The sequence below is a fragment of the Parambassis ranga genome, chromosome 3 (assembly GCF_900634625.1).
Source record: "Parambassis ranga chromosome 3, fParRan2.1, whole genome shotgun sequence".
NCBI classification, from domain to species: Eukaryota; Metazoa; Chordata; class Actinopteri; family Ambassidae; genus Parambassis; species Parambassis ranga.
This window is the reverse complement of record NC_041024.1, coordinates 12,283,738-12,299,805: the sequence shown is the minus strand read 5'-3', so window position 1 is coordinate 12,299,805 and position 16,068 is coordinate 12,283,738. Positions and strand designations below refer to the sequence as shown.

At 40.9% G+C, this 16,068-nt stretch overlaps 1 protein-coding gene across 2 annotated transcripts; it reads right to left on the bottom strand.

The window, feature by feature from the left end:
* Window positions 1-3,004: 3,004 nt before the first annotated feature.
* On the bottom strand, window positions 3,005-15,566 carry dhx38 (DEAH (Asp-Glu-Ala-His) box polypeptide 38). Of its 2 annotated transcripts, none has more exons than XM_028401916.1 (27): window positions 15,313-15,566; window positions 14,684-15,006; window positions 14,359-14,555; window positions 13,938-14,075; window positions 13,683-13,845; window positions 13,247-13,368; window positions 13,086-13,159; window positions 12,848-13,003; window positions 12,530-12,691; window positions 12,291-12,398; window positions 11,960-12,084; window positions 11,731-11,868; window positions 11,445-11,631; window positions 10,901-11,086; window positions 10,613-10,753; window positions 10,343-10,453; window positions 10,116-10,232; window positions 9,890-9,997; window positions 9,689-9,801; window positions 8,701-8,909; window positions 7,630-7,784; window positions 7,078-7,233; window positions 6,829-6,963; window positions 6,301-6,426; window positions 6,113-6,208; window positions 5,186-5,307; window positions 3,005-3,698 (listed from the first exon to the last, which is right to left on the bottom strand). In XM_028401916.1, the coding sequence occupies exons 2-27, from the start codon at window positions 15,001-15,003 to the stop codon at window positions 3,617-3,619; spliced, it is 3,747 nt and encodes a 1,248-aa protein (XP_028257717.1). In that variant the 5' UTR covers window positions 15,004-15,006; window positions 15,313-15,566; the 3' UTR covers window positions 3,005-3,616. The 2 variants fall into 2 exon arrangements, with proteins under 2 accessions (XP_028257717.1, XP_028257718.1); XM_028401917.1 differs by having other exon boundaries at window positions 14,359-14,552.
* Between the last annotated feature and the right edge of the window lie 502 nt (window positions 15,567-16,068).

Genomic DNA, 16,068 nt, shown 5'->3' with positions numbered 1-16,068 from the left:
ATGGACCAGAATAAAGTTCATGAAAATGTAAGTTTAACTCATTTTAATCACTGACACATTTCCATTCCAAACATGTAATTATTCTCAGAAGTATTTTCCTGCAACATCCCGTCTTTCTATTCCAGGTCCATGTGTCTGTCTCTTCCTTGGTTTTCAGAGGACGTCTCAGCGAAGATGTAAGTAAGATATTCACTCGCTGGCACCACAGTAGGATTAATTCCAGCCTTACACCAGGAGGACACCATCGGTTCCTTCCTTGGCCAAATCAATAGGCAACATTCTTCCCAGCATAGCAGTCAATACACAACACTTAAGGTGTCTGAAGAAACCAAACAACACCAATAATTGTTATTAATGCCCCCAAGCATTGAGTTAGAGAGAAGTAAGCCCCATCTAAAAGACATTCAGCCACAGCTGCATGTTACATACACAAAGGCTTTTTGTCCATCTCTGAACAGTCTGTACAGGAATGTTAACACGACAGTCGACCAATATAATATCATTTTGTGTGTTGGGAAAATGCTGATGTATCTCTTTGTTAGTCCTTTTTTGTTCATTCATTCTGAAGTACTTGTCAGACCTGTAAAATGTCACGGGTTGTTGGTGCTGCAGAGACCACATATGTAGTTAGTCAAATCAGTGACACAATGGCCCTGATAACCCTGCCTTAAGCTAACAACACACAAGTATCTCTGTATTAAATATCAACATGCTGCCATTGTAGGGTGTCTAGAATGCTGTTATTTAGCATTTAGCACCATGTGCCATTCCTGAACTTGTCTCACAGAGAAAGGAATTTGTGTATTTGACTATAGAATAAATGTACTCCTTTTTCTTTATTTAAAAATAACTGACATGGAAATATGCTTTCAGGTAGTGATTAGAAACATAAAATTTGTTGAGGTGTAGGAATATATTTCATGACTAACGTGGCATAATCTCCTGCATTCATAGCTGTTAAAGTCACAGCACCTCAGCGTTTACTCTGTTTAAAAACGCCACAGCTGTGTGGTGTGATTTTTACAATATTCATTTTTTTCTTCTCCTTCAGATAATATGTAGTATGTTGGAGGGACACAACACAAACAGAAAGGCGCACAATGCCCATCACAGATTGTACACAAAGCCACTCTATCAGTGAAAGCAGTTAGAAAGGACATCTAACAACAAGCATACATTGCCTCCTGTTTCTATCATAAACCACATGTGGGTTCTGAACTGTTGAAGGTAAGGGACTACAGATGAGAGGAGGGAGGGGGCAGTGGGTGGGTGGGTGTGGGGGGGGGGGGGGTGTAACATTCAAAATTCAATCAAGTGAAGGCCATCTCCAGCAGGGTAACAGCATGCGGAGGCAGGAGGGGGGGAATGAGGGAAAACTCAGCTGAAGTTTCCACTGGGCCTGCTGTGCTCCTAATGCAGCCTTGGATGTAATTGGGTCCCAGAAGGCTGTTCATTATTGCGGGTGAGCGAGGCAACAAAACAGAAAGGGGTAGAAGGAGAAAGAAAATGTCTCATTCTTTGCCTTTGTCCTGGCACCATTATGGGACAAGAGTTAATTAAAAGAGCAGTTGATGCCTCTGTTTTTCTCATCAATCTCACTTCTGCTCTTATTAAGTTTGTAATGACAGCAGAGCTTGTCCCTGTCAGCCACCAGACATTCAACCAGGGGATGGGGATGGGTTCAAATGAAAGGAAGGCAAGGGTGGGGCAGTTAATGTGAGGGACAGCTCATTTCTACAAATCTCTCAGTGGTCAACAACTAACATTCACAGTAATCCCTCCATCAAATCTCAGGGTGACGATATGTAAGTCTGTAGAGGATGGACATACCCTTATGAAAAAGGCACCTTTATTTGGGGTGTGGCGGTGGAGCCCATTTAGGCGTGGCTTTGCACCCTAATCCTGTGAGGCCTATCTGCACTGCCTTGGAGGCCATTTTAATTCCCTCCATCATTACAGGGACCTTCCCTGGAAAGCTTTAGTAAAGGTGACTGCTGACACTGTCATTCACAAGGACTATTTCAAAATGTCAGCCCATAGCTGAGATTTGTCTCATTAAAGTTGGTGAAGTCCATTATATCCATCCCCTCCTCCACCTGCCACACTCAATCAAGACGAGTTGGATAACTGAGGGGGTCGAGGGGATGCTCATAAGATGCTGATTTGCATGAGGGTTACAGTTAGACAGACCATCACTGACCAACATGAAAGGAGCGCAGCAGAGGGATTCAGCTAAGAGAAAAAAACATTGCTAGTTGTTGCACACTCTACATCAAGAATCAGTCTTTTTTGTCTTTCCTTCCAAATTGATGCCAGCTGGTAAGAGACGTTTCAGCTCAGACACATCAAGAAATGTCAGAGTAACTGTGATGAAGACACTCGAAAACCATCCAGGCTTTTTGTTCAACAGATTTGTGACCTGGAGATTTACATACAGCTTCAATAAAGCCAGACACAAGATGCACCCACATATAGCCCGGCTCTTCATCTAAAGCATATCAACATCTTTTACAGCTGAGAGGTTTCAAAGCCCAGGGATCACACATGTAGATGTGCAGCATCTGTGGGTGTGAGTGACTGAGGGAGGGACAGATCTGTGCTTTTTGTTTCTCTCTGATCAGTTTTAGTCGCCTCAGCTCACAACTGTGAGGCCAACAGCAGAAACAACCATGCTGGGTATTTCATTAGGAACATTTTAGTTTGGGTAACACTGTATTTACACATTGTACAGACCCAAGACTTCCCTTTTGTCAAGATTGCTACAAGAAAAGTAAACATATAGCAGTTATCTGTTTTATAGTTTTACGTCCCTTATTTGAAGTTGTTTTTAAAACAAAATGACAATTAACTACACAAACTTTTATAGTCAGTTTTCTGATGTTTGGTCCCTTGTGATGTTTTCTAACCATTTATAAATACTCCTAAGTGCTATCAAATTGTCACCTTTTGATATTTTAACTAAAAAAAAACATTAGATCTTTATATACTTTATCCACAGCCAATAAACCATTTAATATGTTTAATCCAGCATGGTGAAGTTAAGAAGCAATGCTGTGGTACATTACCTTGTTGGAACAAGGTCAACAAAGAGTAGAAAAAGGTCAATATCCTTAGCCTGCACGAGTGTTAGCACATTTTACAATACAGCTCTATAGTCAGTAGACACTCATGCCAGAAGTAGTTTGAATAGTGCTTCAATATGTAGAGGAGCTCTTCAAGGTGGCACATGTTGAAGCCACGACATTACAAGAACTAGAAAATAAGGGCACAGAGACATTAGATCACAACAGTACAGCCATGAATAATAGCAAATTACTTCTTACTTCTTCTCTTTTACAAATGATGATTTTAAGTAAGGAGAACATATACATACTAAATATACAAAAAACAACAGCACAGTCCTTTATTCCTTAAACATCATTTAAACAGCTAGTGGCTGATGGAGGTGGAGGGATAATTTCTGAGGCTGGTGCCTTATACAAGTTCTCACTCTAGTGGACTGTACAGTGAACTGCAGTTAGTTGTGGTCATGCAGGGGGGACAAAATTACACTGTTTATACTTATGTGGTCCAAGTCTGGATATCAGTGAGTCTTAAGAAGCCAACGATTTTTCTTTTACAGTCCAAAGCGGGCAGGTGTGTGTCTGGGTGTCATGGGGGCCTGTTCTCTTCGTCCTGGTGTGCAGATTTTCACCGCCCTGAGTTAAGAGACAAGTCAGATGGTGAGTTTAAACACAATATTCAGCCCTATTATTTGATTGCTCTGTTAATTTAAATACTGACCATTTCTACATAGCTGTCATTTAAAAACTGGCCTGTGCAGTTGAGAGTGAACATGAAAGCGGCAGTACTAGAGAGTGAAAAGGCAGGCTGGTGTCTCTGAAAAGAGTGTTGGGACGTAGAGCCTGACGCCTCTGACAGCACAATCTATCATCTTTAATTACAGCACTGTGACACTCTGACACTGCCCACACTTCCCTCATCTCTCCCTCTCGCTCTCTCACACACACACCTGCAGCAATTACAACCATCAGGCCATAGCCCCCTTCTGTCACTGTGTCTCCTTCTGTCTTGCTGTTCACTTCAGGAGAAATTGTTGTGGTTTCCTTAATGCACAAACTGCTGGTAGTTTCAACACATGAGTGAGCACAAAGGAGGGTGCTCATTCATTTTTCAACAATGGCAGTGACAAATATTAAGCCATACGGGGATAGCATGATGAAAACTGATTACCAAATAATAATTGGTAATTGATTGTTAACCCATAAAGATGGTTAAATTGTAGAAAATAACTCTTTACACCTAAATCTATTTGAGCATTTAGCTGAATATTGGACTTTGATATTAGTAAACAACAAAATGTTAGAAAAAAAGGCTCACTCAAGCTCTTCTAAAGCACTCACAATGTTATACTTATACTAAAAAATACAAGTGATGGGCCTTTACCAATTCACAGAACTGAACTGAAGTGCTGAGCAGGCCCACAATTTATAAACCAGCCCACACATAAAGGCATGCCCAATAAAATATTTCATCCTGGTCACACTGAACTCAAAGAGCACATACTTGTGAGGCCTGCCAGAGGACAAAGGCAGCTACGAGCCCAGGAGAGCCTTCAACTTCATTATCACACACCCAGCTTCCTTCGCTTAAATCTAATTCTTAATCCTATACCTCGAGTGTGATTATTTTCAACATATCTCCCTCAGACGTGGTCACACTAAACTCAAGACAGATAAACCAGCTGATTAATTAACAATAAAAGTTCTTTTTTAAATCTGTCTTTATAACCTTATTTCTCTCTGTAAAGCTCGCAGATGGGTGTGAAATTAATTTTTTGGTCTAATTTGAAAATGAACGTTCCCCTCCTTTCTCTGTTCTGTTATGGCACAATTTAAATTGCTGCTGTAATGGGGGTCAGCCAGGAGTCAATATTATTTCTTTTTGTCTCGTCTGGAGGGACCAGAGGTGAGAAAAGCTCATCATGAAGAGTGAGAAAGGTGGAGTAGAGAGAGTGGGAGAGGAAGTGAGGGAGGGAGGGGTGAAGATATGGATTGGCAGCGGGGTAGGTAAATTAAACGTTTCTAATCTTGACTGTGTATGGAAAATGAGGGCCACAGGGAACTATTGTTGGATGAGACTTGTGTGATGAACCAGAAGGACGAGAGGTGTGCTGCTGACTTACTTAACACTGCCAATGTTGTTCTTCTTCTCTTGCTCTTCTCGACGTGCTCGCAGCTGCTCTTCAGCCAGTGCCATCTCCTCCTCCATGTTGGTGAGTTCCTCTTTTGCCCGCCGACGGTTTTCCTAGAAGGGCAACACAGATGAAAATTAAAGAAACCACTCAAATATATTCATTGGTCATTTTAGTAGGGTGCTATATCCATTCATAAGTGACATGGACAAAGACAGCAGACCAAAACATTCTAGCTACATGTGAGTCTTTCACATCTTATTCCACATCCACACTATTTGTCTGAAAGAAAGCACAAAGATTTAGGATTCTGTCCTCAGGGATCTCCTCCCAGTTAACCACGTAAGGGGAGAACCGAGAAAGATGTCTGCTTTTTTGCATGATCACTATTGAGACTGGAAATGATTGTGCCAGAGAGTGCAATATATGAGTGTGATTTATTTGGGAACCAGAGGTAAACAAAGCCATGTAATGCTGCAACAACTTCATGTAACATTAACCAGGAAGAAAACACAGAAGGAAAACCAGAATAGCTGGGGAGATGCCATTTTCAATACAGACTGTCTATTCTTTAGTGAGAGGACTGGAGCAAAGATTTGAGCTGCCAGTTTTCATTTCTATCAACAGTAGCATACTAGCTTACTTCAAGAGCTAGAATATTTACTATTGTTTGTAAAGACCAGTGGCTATTTTGTATTCTAGTATACACCTTTCACTGAATGTACTGATGTTATCATAATTATTTTAACTTCTAGATGTTACTGGATCTGTAATCCTCTCACATCCCATATCGAAATAAAACTTCAGTTCTCTGACTATGTTTTTTCTTCCATTTTTAGATAATAGCTCAGAACTCCTGCAGTCTGAGCTCAACTTAAGGGAGTCACAAGCAACTGAGAAGCACCAGCCTGGACTTACCTGTCTGCTTTTTCCGGCGTGTTTAATGCTGTAAAACATGGGCCCAAGTTCTGCCAGCCACTCCCCGTCCACTGCCGTCACACACTGCATGTACTCCTACAAGACAAAGCATAAGTTTAACATCCAAAACATATGCATCATTAATTGTTTTTATGTTAGCTGAGTCCTGGAGCCATCAGACGACTTACCTTTGTGGTCATGACTAGCTCATGGTAGATGATGTAGTCTGGTGTGTAGCCCATTCCAAAGAGAGAGCTGGTAGGATGGAGGTGACATGGCATGCCTGTCCTCACATTCACATATTCACCAATGCCCTAGAAGGCAAGCACATGCATAAATAAGAACTGTATGAATAGAAACACAGGGTCCTTGGTTCTGTAGTGAATACAAACATGTATTTGTGCCTACACAATAAGGTCAGGGCAAAGCAGGTCATCTGGGTTAATATGCTTCTCCTGGCTTAGACAGTCAGAAAATAAAGTATACCTAACATTACTATAATTGCTTAGGTTACCTGGTTACTCATAAGTCAAACTGAAAACATTGATTATATAGTCAGGATTTCAAATTCCATTTCAGATTTTAGTGCTGTATTAATGTGAGGCCAGAGGGGGTATTTCACTGCTCTGTAATTATGCTGCTATAAATCTGCCAAAACCAGTCGCCACTAGGTGTTAATATATTAACTGAAGAAAAACCCAGAGTGCAGAGAGTACCTTGAGCTTCGCAGCCTGGTGGAAGTAAGCGGCGCAGATGCACTTTCTGATGATGTCCCAGTCTGAGCCGCAGGAAACCAGGTTCATCCTCTGTTGCACCATGATGTCCTTTAACTGGGAGCGCACCTCACGCACCTGCACAAAAATGTATTCGTTAAAAGTGGAACCAAGCAAAAACAAACCCAAACTAAAAATTACAAACAATGCACAATTTAAACTCATAATATGCTGAAACGGTACAAGTCTGACCTTGCGCATGGCCTTGGTGTGGATAAAGTGGTCGTTACACCAGATGCTCGAGTAATTGTTGTTCTTCCACTGTGTGTAGACGTTGAGGTAAGTGAGATGGTCACTCTCTGGGACTGAAAACTTCTCCCTCACCTGGTCACTTTCTTCCTCACGACCCTGCAGAGATGCAAAATTACATTTGTTATTTAAAGGTGTTCATTGCCATTTAACAATAAAACAATTCATTTGAAACTGGACAGGCTTTTTGTCATTTTGTGTTTTAGACAATACAGCCAATCTAACAGAAAAGACAGAGAGCTACACTATTCATTGTTCATCCTTTTACTTACACAGATTCATGATATGACATACAATATGGATTATTGACACTTTAAAACAACAGTAAGGTATATATAATTACAAGTGGAGCCGTAAATAAATATGCTAATATGATTGGTAGCCACTCATTCATTAATTTTGTTCTGAAATTTCACACTAAGTATGAGAAGAGAATAAACACTGTCGCAAAAAAGAGGAAAACACTATAAATGACATACAAATAACATTACCTACCTTAGGTCTGTAGAAGATGGCTGGCACAGACAACATGGACACAATGATGAGGATCTCAGCACTGCAGGCCATGTCACAAGACACAATCAGCATCTTGGACAGTGCAGGGTCGAGTGGAAACTCTACCATCATACGTCCTGTTGGTGTCAATGCTCCTAAAAAGACAAAAAAAAATATTGCAAGGTAACGCATAAAATATAAAAAGACATAAGACGTAAAGAATGCAGGGGGGGAACGCATTAAGCTGAGTGATAAGCTTTTTTCCATCAAAAGCCTGCTGGCGTAAGGGAGAAGCCGGCATAATGTGACACTTATTTATCTATCGTCTTGAGAGAGTAGGATGAACTGCTGACAGCTGAGAATACTTGCTGAAAAAAGGAGTGTGAGATCAAAAACTTTGCAGTTTCTGATTTAAATGATTAGACGAAAGAGTCTAAGAAGCTTACAAGGAGGAAAAGCAGAGTAGCAGAGCAGCCAGTTTGGGGCAGGTAAGCCTTAATCAGAGATAATCTGCTGTTAACACACCATACAGGGAATCATCAAAAGTCCCCCTTATCCTCAAATCCCTAAATCCCCTGGAATCTAGCTATAGATGAGACAGAAATGAGACCCTACCAGTCAAATCAGACACAGGATGAGTTACTAGGCAATTACTCCACTGGCTAAACCTCCCAACTACCTCCTCCAGGCCTGTTTACAGCATTTGCATCATCTGTGTAGCATCCTCCAGCTGTCCTCTAGCTATGTAGCAGCTCAAGCCAGCACCATGGGAAACACACCACCTTCAAATACGTTGTATCCTCTGTCGTGATTTTAGGAGAATGATTTTGCCCTATTGTATTGACGACTAGTCAAGGCCAAACCTAATACTGATGAATTAAAAAATTAGAAAACATATATAGGAAATTAGAAAATAAACACTCCCTATTAAACATTACTAGATTCTGAGCAGCTCTAATTATTTCTCAAAACGTTATTGAAATGCAACATACATAAAATCAGCATACTGGAAAAAATTCTTGTTGCTGGTATAATGATGCTTCTGATAAATCCCGTTAATAAACTACCTACCTGTGTTGTCCAGAGCTCCCAGGATCCACAGTTGGTACATAGAATTGAGCATGTTGTCCTCAGGTGGTGGATCCATGAAATGAAAAAGGAGCAAGTCCTGAACCCCCAAAGACTTCAATAGAAGAACTACATTGGCCAGGTTGGTCCTCTGGATTTCTGGTATGGTGGTTGTCAGCATCTCATTCTTGTAAGCACTCTGAGTGTACAGCCTGAATGGACAGGACAGGGAACAAAGATAGTAAACATGAAAAAAGACTTTTAAGCTGAGTGTGAAATTTAAGCCTTCCAAAGAAGAAAAATGCTTGTCCATTCTACTTTATATGTTTACTGAAAGACTGCACAGACTAGAGCAGAGAATATGCTTGGGAAAATATTCAGAGCCGTAAGCAGTAAGGGATCCTTCATTGGTGATGGTGGTCATTTGACAGTGTCTTGGTCATGTCCTAGTGTTTGTGTGGGATGGGCTTGTAATTTAGACACCTGGGTGGGGGGCCTCAGTATAAGTTGCCCTGCTGATCACCATTGTCTCTCTCCTCTCTTCTAGCAGGAACCATTTTTGGTTATGTGACCTCCTCACACTATTTTTAAACTTGTTTTGCACACCACCAACATGCACCACAGCCTGCACTACTGATTTCAAACCCCATACTGACAGTTATTTGTTTGAACTGACAGTTGTTATTTATTGAAATAAATGTATATATATTTAAATCAGGTACAGTTGTGGTGGTTTTGTCATGGCTTTTGAGCCAGGTCTTCACAACATAGAGACAAAAACTAATTCTGTGAAACTGTCCAAATGACTGCATGTACCTGCTCTGGAAAGCCCATGAATAGAATAACAAAAACATATTCCTCATTCTTCTTACGCCTTGCAGAAAACATGAGCATAGCTAAACTACAATATTGGAAATGCACAGATTCGAGCACTCTTGGACAGTTAGACCATGTTATGTAAGCTAAGAGCAGTTTAGGGCTGGGGTATTACCTGTAACACTGCCCTGGTCCTGTACGTCCGGCTCGACCAGCACGTTGGTTGGCATTAGCCTGGCTAATGGGATATACTTGGAGAGCATCCATTCCAATGCGAGGATTGAAAACCTGTTGACAGACAAAAAAGAAGTGAGTACTGTTTCTGTTTGTTTAATAAATAAGAGACTACAGCGTGGCTGGGGAGTTCTTGGAGTACCTTGAGTTTGCAATATCCTGCATCCACGACAAACATAATGCCATCCACTGTGAGGGAGGTTTCAGCAATGTTTGTAGCAACAATGCATTTTCTTACACCATCAGGAGCCTTGGCAGAAGATGAAGCATAAGCAATTTAGCAATGGGTCTGCTATATTTACAAAATTTGAAAGGCAAATATAACTGATTCACCAGTCAAAACATTACAAGCAGTGACTAGTATTAACCTTCTGAAAGATTTTGGCCTGCAGGTCAGATGGAAGCTGCGAGTAAATGGGCAGCACAGCAAGAGCAGGAGCATTCTCCAGCGCTTCCAGTCGCTCCACGATCTGATCAGAGGTCACCTGAAAGAAAAAAAAACATACTTTAAAACCAAAAGAACACTTAATACAAGTCACCTTGTTGCCTGTCTCTAATCAATAAAATACACAATAACACCAATCATGTCTCTCACCTCGATGTCCTCTTGCCCTGGCATAAAGATGAGGATGTCTCCCATCATTCCACTGAGGTGGATCTGCAGCGCCTGCTTCACAGCTGCCTCCACATAGTCCTCCTGAGGTGTCTACACAGCAGACAAAACAAGTCAGTCATCCAGTTCAAGGTAACACAATAACAAATGTAAAACTGAAGTGGGCAAAAAGGATCAGGTGGCAATGTAATTCTCCTTTATTAAAGATGTGCTCATATCTCAAGTGAAAATAGAAGTGAAATTCCTACATACCTTACTAAACAAGATGTCCACAGGAAAAGTTCTTCCTGGAATATGAAATATGGGTACGTTGCCAAAAAATGCTGCAAATTTGTCCGAGTCCATAGTTGCAGAAGTGACTATGAGTTTCAAATCAGTGCGCCGAGAGACCACCTGATAAGTAAGAATAAAGAAAAGTTAAATTAAGAATAGAAAAACATTATGATGATGTAAATCGTATAATAAAACAGAAGCTGTGTCTGATTTGGGACAAATGGAAACAATAGCATTTTTAATGGAGTAAGGGACTTTTGTACTGACCTCACGAAGCAGGCCAAATAGCACATCTGTATTCAGGGATCGTTCGTGAGCTTCGTCCATTATCACAGCGCTGTAGTGGTCCAAGTCTGACTCTCTCAGTGACTCCCTCAGCAGGATTCCATCTGTCATGTACTTTATCATTGTGTTCTCAGAAGTGCAGTCCTCAAAGCGGATTGCATAGCCCACCTGAAGTAAACATTGCCAGAATGATCAAGAAAAAAATAATATGCATGCCTTAAATGGACTACTATTGTGTGACGTGCACATAAATTATGGATACAGGGGAAAATATATTAATTTAAGCAGATGTGATTAATCCCACGGCAATGATTAAGACAGTTTTTGTTGAAACTTCTCTCTGATGGATTTCATCCTTTTTTATATCCCAGATGACTGTCACAACTTGTACTCTTCCTATTGTCCACTAGATGGCAATGCCACACAGCATAAGACTACAGGTCTTCCACCCATTATAAAACAGTTTCAGTGTTTAAGAATATGAAAAACAGTAAAATGAAGGTGTATGCCCAGCCAGCTCTCTTACCTCCTCTCCGAGGTTGGTGCCAATCTCCTCGCTGACTCTCTTGGCCACACTCATGGCTGCCACTCTTCGGGGCTGAGTGCAACCCACCATGCCATAGCTGGTGTAACCATCCTCGTGCAGGTACTGGGTCAGCTGGGTGGTCTTCCCACTCCCTGTCTCCCCAACAACAATCACTATACTGTTGTCCCTACAGGAAGCAGTAAACACAATGAAGCACAGTTAGACCTCCGTCTGACTACCTCATTTTGGTTTGTAAGAGAGCGACAAATAGTCTTGATGTCAATACCTTATAATGTTGAGAAGTTGCTGTCTAACAGCAAAAATAGGCAGGTACTGTCTCTGCTCCAGGATGCTCTTCTTCTTAGCAAAGTCACTGTTTGCCTCACTCTTCTCTTTCATGTGGTCTGCAAATTTTTGCTCTGCTCTGTAAGGCAACCAGAGGAAAATTAATATGGCAGGTCAGGCAGACTAACAGCAAAGCCTTATTTTCGTAGGTGACACATCAGCCTATTCACCTGTAGTCTACTTTGCCATCCTCTCCTACTGGTTTGCCTCCAGACATATCTTCATCCTCTGTCTTCTTGATACCTATGATGTCCCCCAACTTGGTGCCTGCCAATTCCCAGTGTTTGTGCTGTGCCTGAAAACAGACAGTCTGATTACTTGTCTGATCATGATTAAAGCTGCAACTCATAACTGCAGGCACAGATTGCAATTACAAGCACACTCCACTCAGAACAAAAATCTGATTTCCCAGCTGTTTTACCAAAACGATTAGGACAACAAAGCCAGATCTGTTTTACAACAAACCAGTTTAATTTCCTATTCATTTCAAATCCAGCCCACCTTTTTGCGTTCTTTCTGCTCACGATGCTTACGAACGAGCTGGCTGCCCTTTCGAGAGATGATAGCCATGTCAGATGTAGCATCTTTAACAGGGATGACAGGTTCTGGCTGCAGAAGGAAAACCACACACACAAACATTTAAATCACATGTGTACAGTCCTGACATAAGAATCATCACTACATCCTTTCACAAGGCCAAATGATAAGAGGCATTTAAATCTAAACTGAATTGCTTTTACCTGCTTGGTGAAGACTATTCTTCCATCCAGGAAGGGAGGGACAAGGTTATGAACTAGCAGGTGAACCTTAGCAGCATTGTCCTCCTCAAAGTCTTCATCCACCTCCAATCTTTGCACCACACCACTGGTGAGCATGCGGTTAGTCTCCCACCGCTCATTATCCTGAGACAAAAACACAACTCGTTACTAATACATACCAACACTGAAAAATAGATTAACAAGACAAGTACGGAAAAAGGGCATGCATATACATTATAGGACTAAAAGAGTGCAGTAAGACATTTCTGATCATACTAATATAAAGCACTGTGATTTTACCTCATTGATCTGTCGCTTCTGGGCGGATATTCTTTTTTGAGTCTGCTTCTGAAGGATCTGCTCTCTCTTCTTTACATATTCATCAGAAGTGGAGGTGAAAGGGTTGTGGAACTCATCGTAGCCTTCGTCCATCATGTACCAATCTCTGTCAGCTTGCTGCAATTCATGAATACAATTAGGGATGGGAAGATTATCCAATATCAATTAGGAAACAGTAGATTGTAACTGTGACGCTCACCTTCTGGTCCTCCTCCCACTGCTCTTTCTCATCCTCATCATCAAACGTAAATCCTTCACCATCTTCTCTTCTACCTAAATAAGAGACAGAATGAGAAATATTAGTAGAGACAACAAATTAATTTTTTCCATAGTATAAAATAGCTTATGTTTGAATAGTACCTTTCCCTTGTGATAGCCTGGGGGTAGAGCCCAAATGTTTTCGGTCATTGGCCCACTCATTGTACTTGTAAGATGGGGTAGGCAGGGGTGTATCGTCAGGGTAACGACCTGACCTGACTGACCTAAAACAACAGATAAATGTTATATTAGCATCAAATATCATTAATAATTAGTCATCATCATTAGCGTTTCAGCTGTAGTATAGTATTGTATGCTAAATGCAAACAATAAAATTAACAAGATTTACTACAGCCTGAGTGACTAGATGTGGTAGGAGTACATTACCAATATTTTGTGATTAAAGAAGGTGTAAATATGCATCATCAAGAAAGCTATGTGTGCTATACTCCACAATATAATATAAGATTTGAAATTCACATCATGTTTTAATACAAGTCAGATACTGGGGTAAGGTACATGAAAAAACTGGTGGTACCTGTCTTTTCTCTCACTCTCTCGGCCAGAGCGATGGCTTCTTTCTGAGCGCTCTGACTCTCTGCGAGACGGTGTTGGGGACGGAGACTCCCACTGAGAGCGTCTTGAACTGGCATAACCACTGTCATCCTCCTCCCAGTTAGAGCGTGAAGGTGTGAAGGAATCTATGTAAAATCATCCATACATTTAGACATTCAATTGAATACAATACTTTCCTCATGAAACATTCAAGAAGACAAAATATGAAAAAACAAACCTCTGGGACGATGCTGTGGTGTCGCAGGTTCATCTCTCTTGCTCCCTCGGCTGATGCGCTCTGACCACCCATCTCTCTGTGACCGCTCACTCCGCTCTGAGCGTTCTGATCGGCTGCTGCGACTGCCCTCTCTTTCATCTGACAAAACAAGAAAAGTCAACTTCAACATTCAATTATCAAGCATTTACTAAAAGATTTTAAAAACTTCATGAAACATCTGTCCATTACAAGTGCACACATGCAAGAATAAAATTAGCAAATTTGAACAGTTTCAAAATAAAACAACAACATTTACAATAAAGATTTAAAATAAGCAAGCAATCCTCAGAATTCCTTAAACTACACGGAACTAAAAAAAGGCTCTATTAACCTACAATTACTACTACATCAATAAAAAACTTAAAGTAAGCTTTAGGCTCACCTCTTTCACTGTGTCGCTCTCTGCCCTTATCTCTGCTCCTTTCTCTTTCTCTTTCTCTGCTTTTGTCTTCTTTGGAAGATGCGTAGACTCCGTGCTCACGGCGGTCCTTCTCTCGCTGCTGGTGTCTGCGCTTGAATTCTTCACTGACTCCTCCAGGATTGGAGGGTGTTTCAGAACCAGTCACACGATACTTCCTGCTAGCAGTTCAAAAATAATATATTTATAATTATTCATTTTATAATTATAAAGAATAGAAAGCTACATAAAATTAATTAAAAAATAAAAAGACTGTCCAAACTTTCAGCACAGGTTAGTGCTTACTTACCTCTCCTTCTTAGAACTGCTATTCTTGTCATCATCTTCTTCGTCAGATCCAGAGTCGCTTTTACCTTCCTCCCAATCCTTGTATGAGGAAACTTTTGACTTCTTTCTATTTCTGTCATCGCCAGACTCCTGTTCCTTAGCCTCACGCTCCTTCCTTTTCTGGGCTGCCAGCAGATCCAAGCCAAGCAAAGATGTGCGTGGAGTAGGTGCTCGAAAAACATGGGGCTCAGCAGCAGCACTTTTTTTCTTTACTATTAGCCCCCCGACTTGAGCAGATGAATCACTCCCTTCCAACCTATGCATGGAGACATCATCATCCATTCTCTGTAGGGAAATAGATACATAAACAGATGAAATCTTCAGTGCTATTAAAAGTTAATGACAATATCTGTGAAATGTGAATACTGAATCGTCTAATTGATAAAATACCCGAGTGCCCATTTAAAAACCACCCGAGCAGCCAAATCCCATCGTTAAAGTTAAAGCTAGCTTAAAACATTACTACATTTCAAGATCTACGAACTATTAGGTAGTTACGCGTTGGGTACAATCGGGACTGTGCCACATAAAAGAGCATGTAAACAAAAGTCCTACTTATAGTAAATCGTATGAACGTTAAACAGTACTTACCTCAGTCTAAACGGTTAGCGTAAGCTAACCTGCGAAATGTTTCAGACGACACAAAGAAGACTAAAGTAGAAAAATGCGTCGCGTGATTCTAGGGAAATAAAACTCAGAAACTCACATGAACGTAAACATTCAATGTAAACTAATGGCAGTAAAGGCAGTAGACACAAAAAACGCAGCTAGGAAATGATTAAACCACTTTCGTAAACACAACGCATATGTTTACACCATACACAGAAGGGAGCCGCCATTGCAATCCCAGAGTTCTAAAGAGTGACGTAGGGAGGGAAAACTTTATTTAAATGTGTTGCAGTAACAGTAGGAGAGGGGGGGCTACTCTATTGCTCTGTGATTCTGTGGTAAATGTGAACATTAAGTACATGGTAACAGCAACAAATACGTCATGGCGACAAAACAAAACAGCATTACAATTCGTACTAGAAGAGATGAGTTTGTGATAGAATGTGAAAGCAAACTTTTTTTCTCAGTTGGACGAAATGTTTAGATGTTAAGTGTTTTCCTGAATATATACCTGCATATGAATAAAAAAAGTCCGTGATTAGAATGTACCTGGCTAATTATGAGCAAGTCAGCTACATATCTGCGGCTGTCACCTTGTTGTTGCTGCCCTGGCCTATCAGTGGCATACAGGCTTTTTAGTACAGTACAGATAGGGGCATAGCGCGTGATGTTGCTAACAGCCAGCAGAACTAGTATTTCTAATGGTGAAAGAAAGACACATAACTGCTTGATTAGGTT

Excerpts from the sequence above, each read along its gene's own strand:
- dhx38 (XM_028401916.1), bottom strand. The coding sequence starts at position 15,003 with ATGGATGATGATGTCTCCATGCATAGGTTGGAAGGGAGTGATTCATCT. Across the intron at positions 12,692-12,847 it reads AGAAGCGACAGATCAATGAG|GATAATGAGCGGTGGGAGAC; the intron begins GTAAAATCACAG and ends TTTTTGTCTCAG. Across the intron at positions 7,234-7,629 it reads CCATCTTCTACAGACCTAAG|GGTCGTGAGGAAGAAAGTGA; the intron begins GTAGGTAATGTT and ends GCATCTCTGCAG.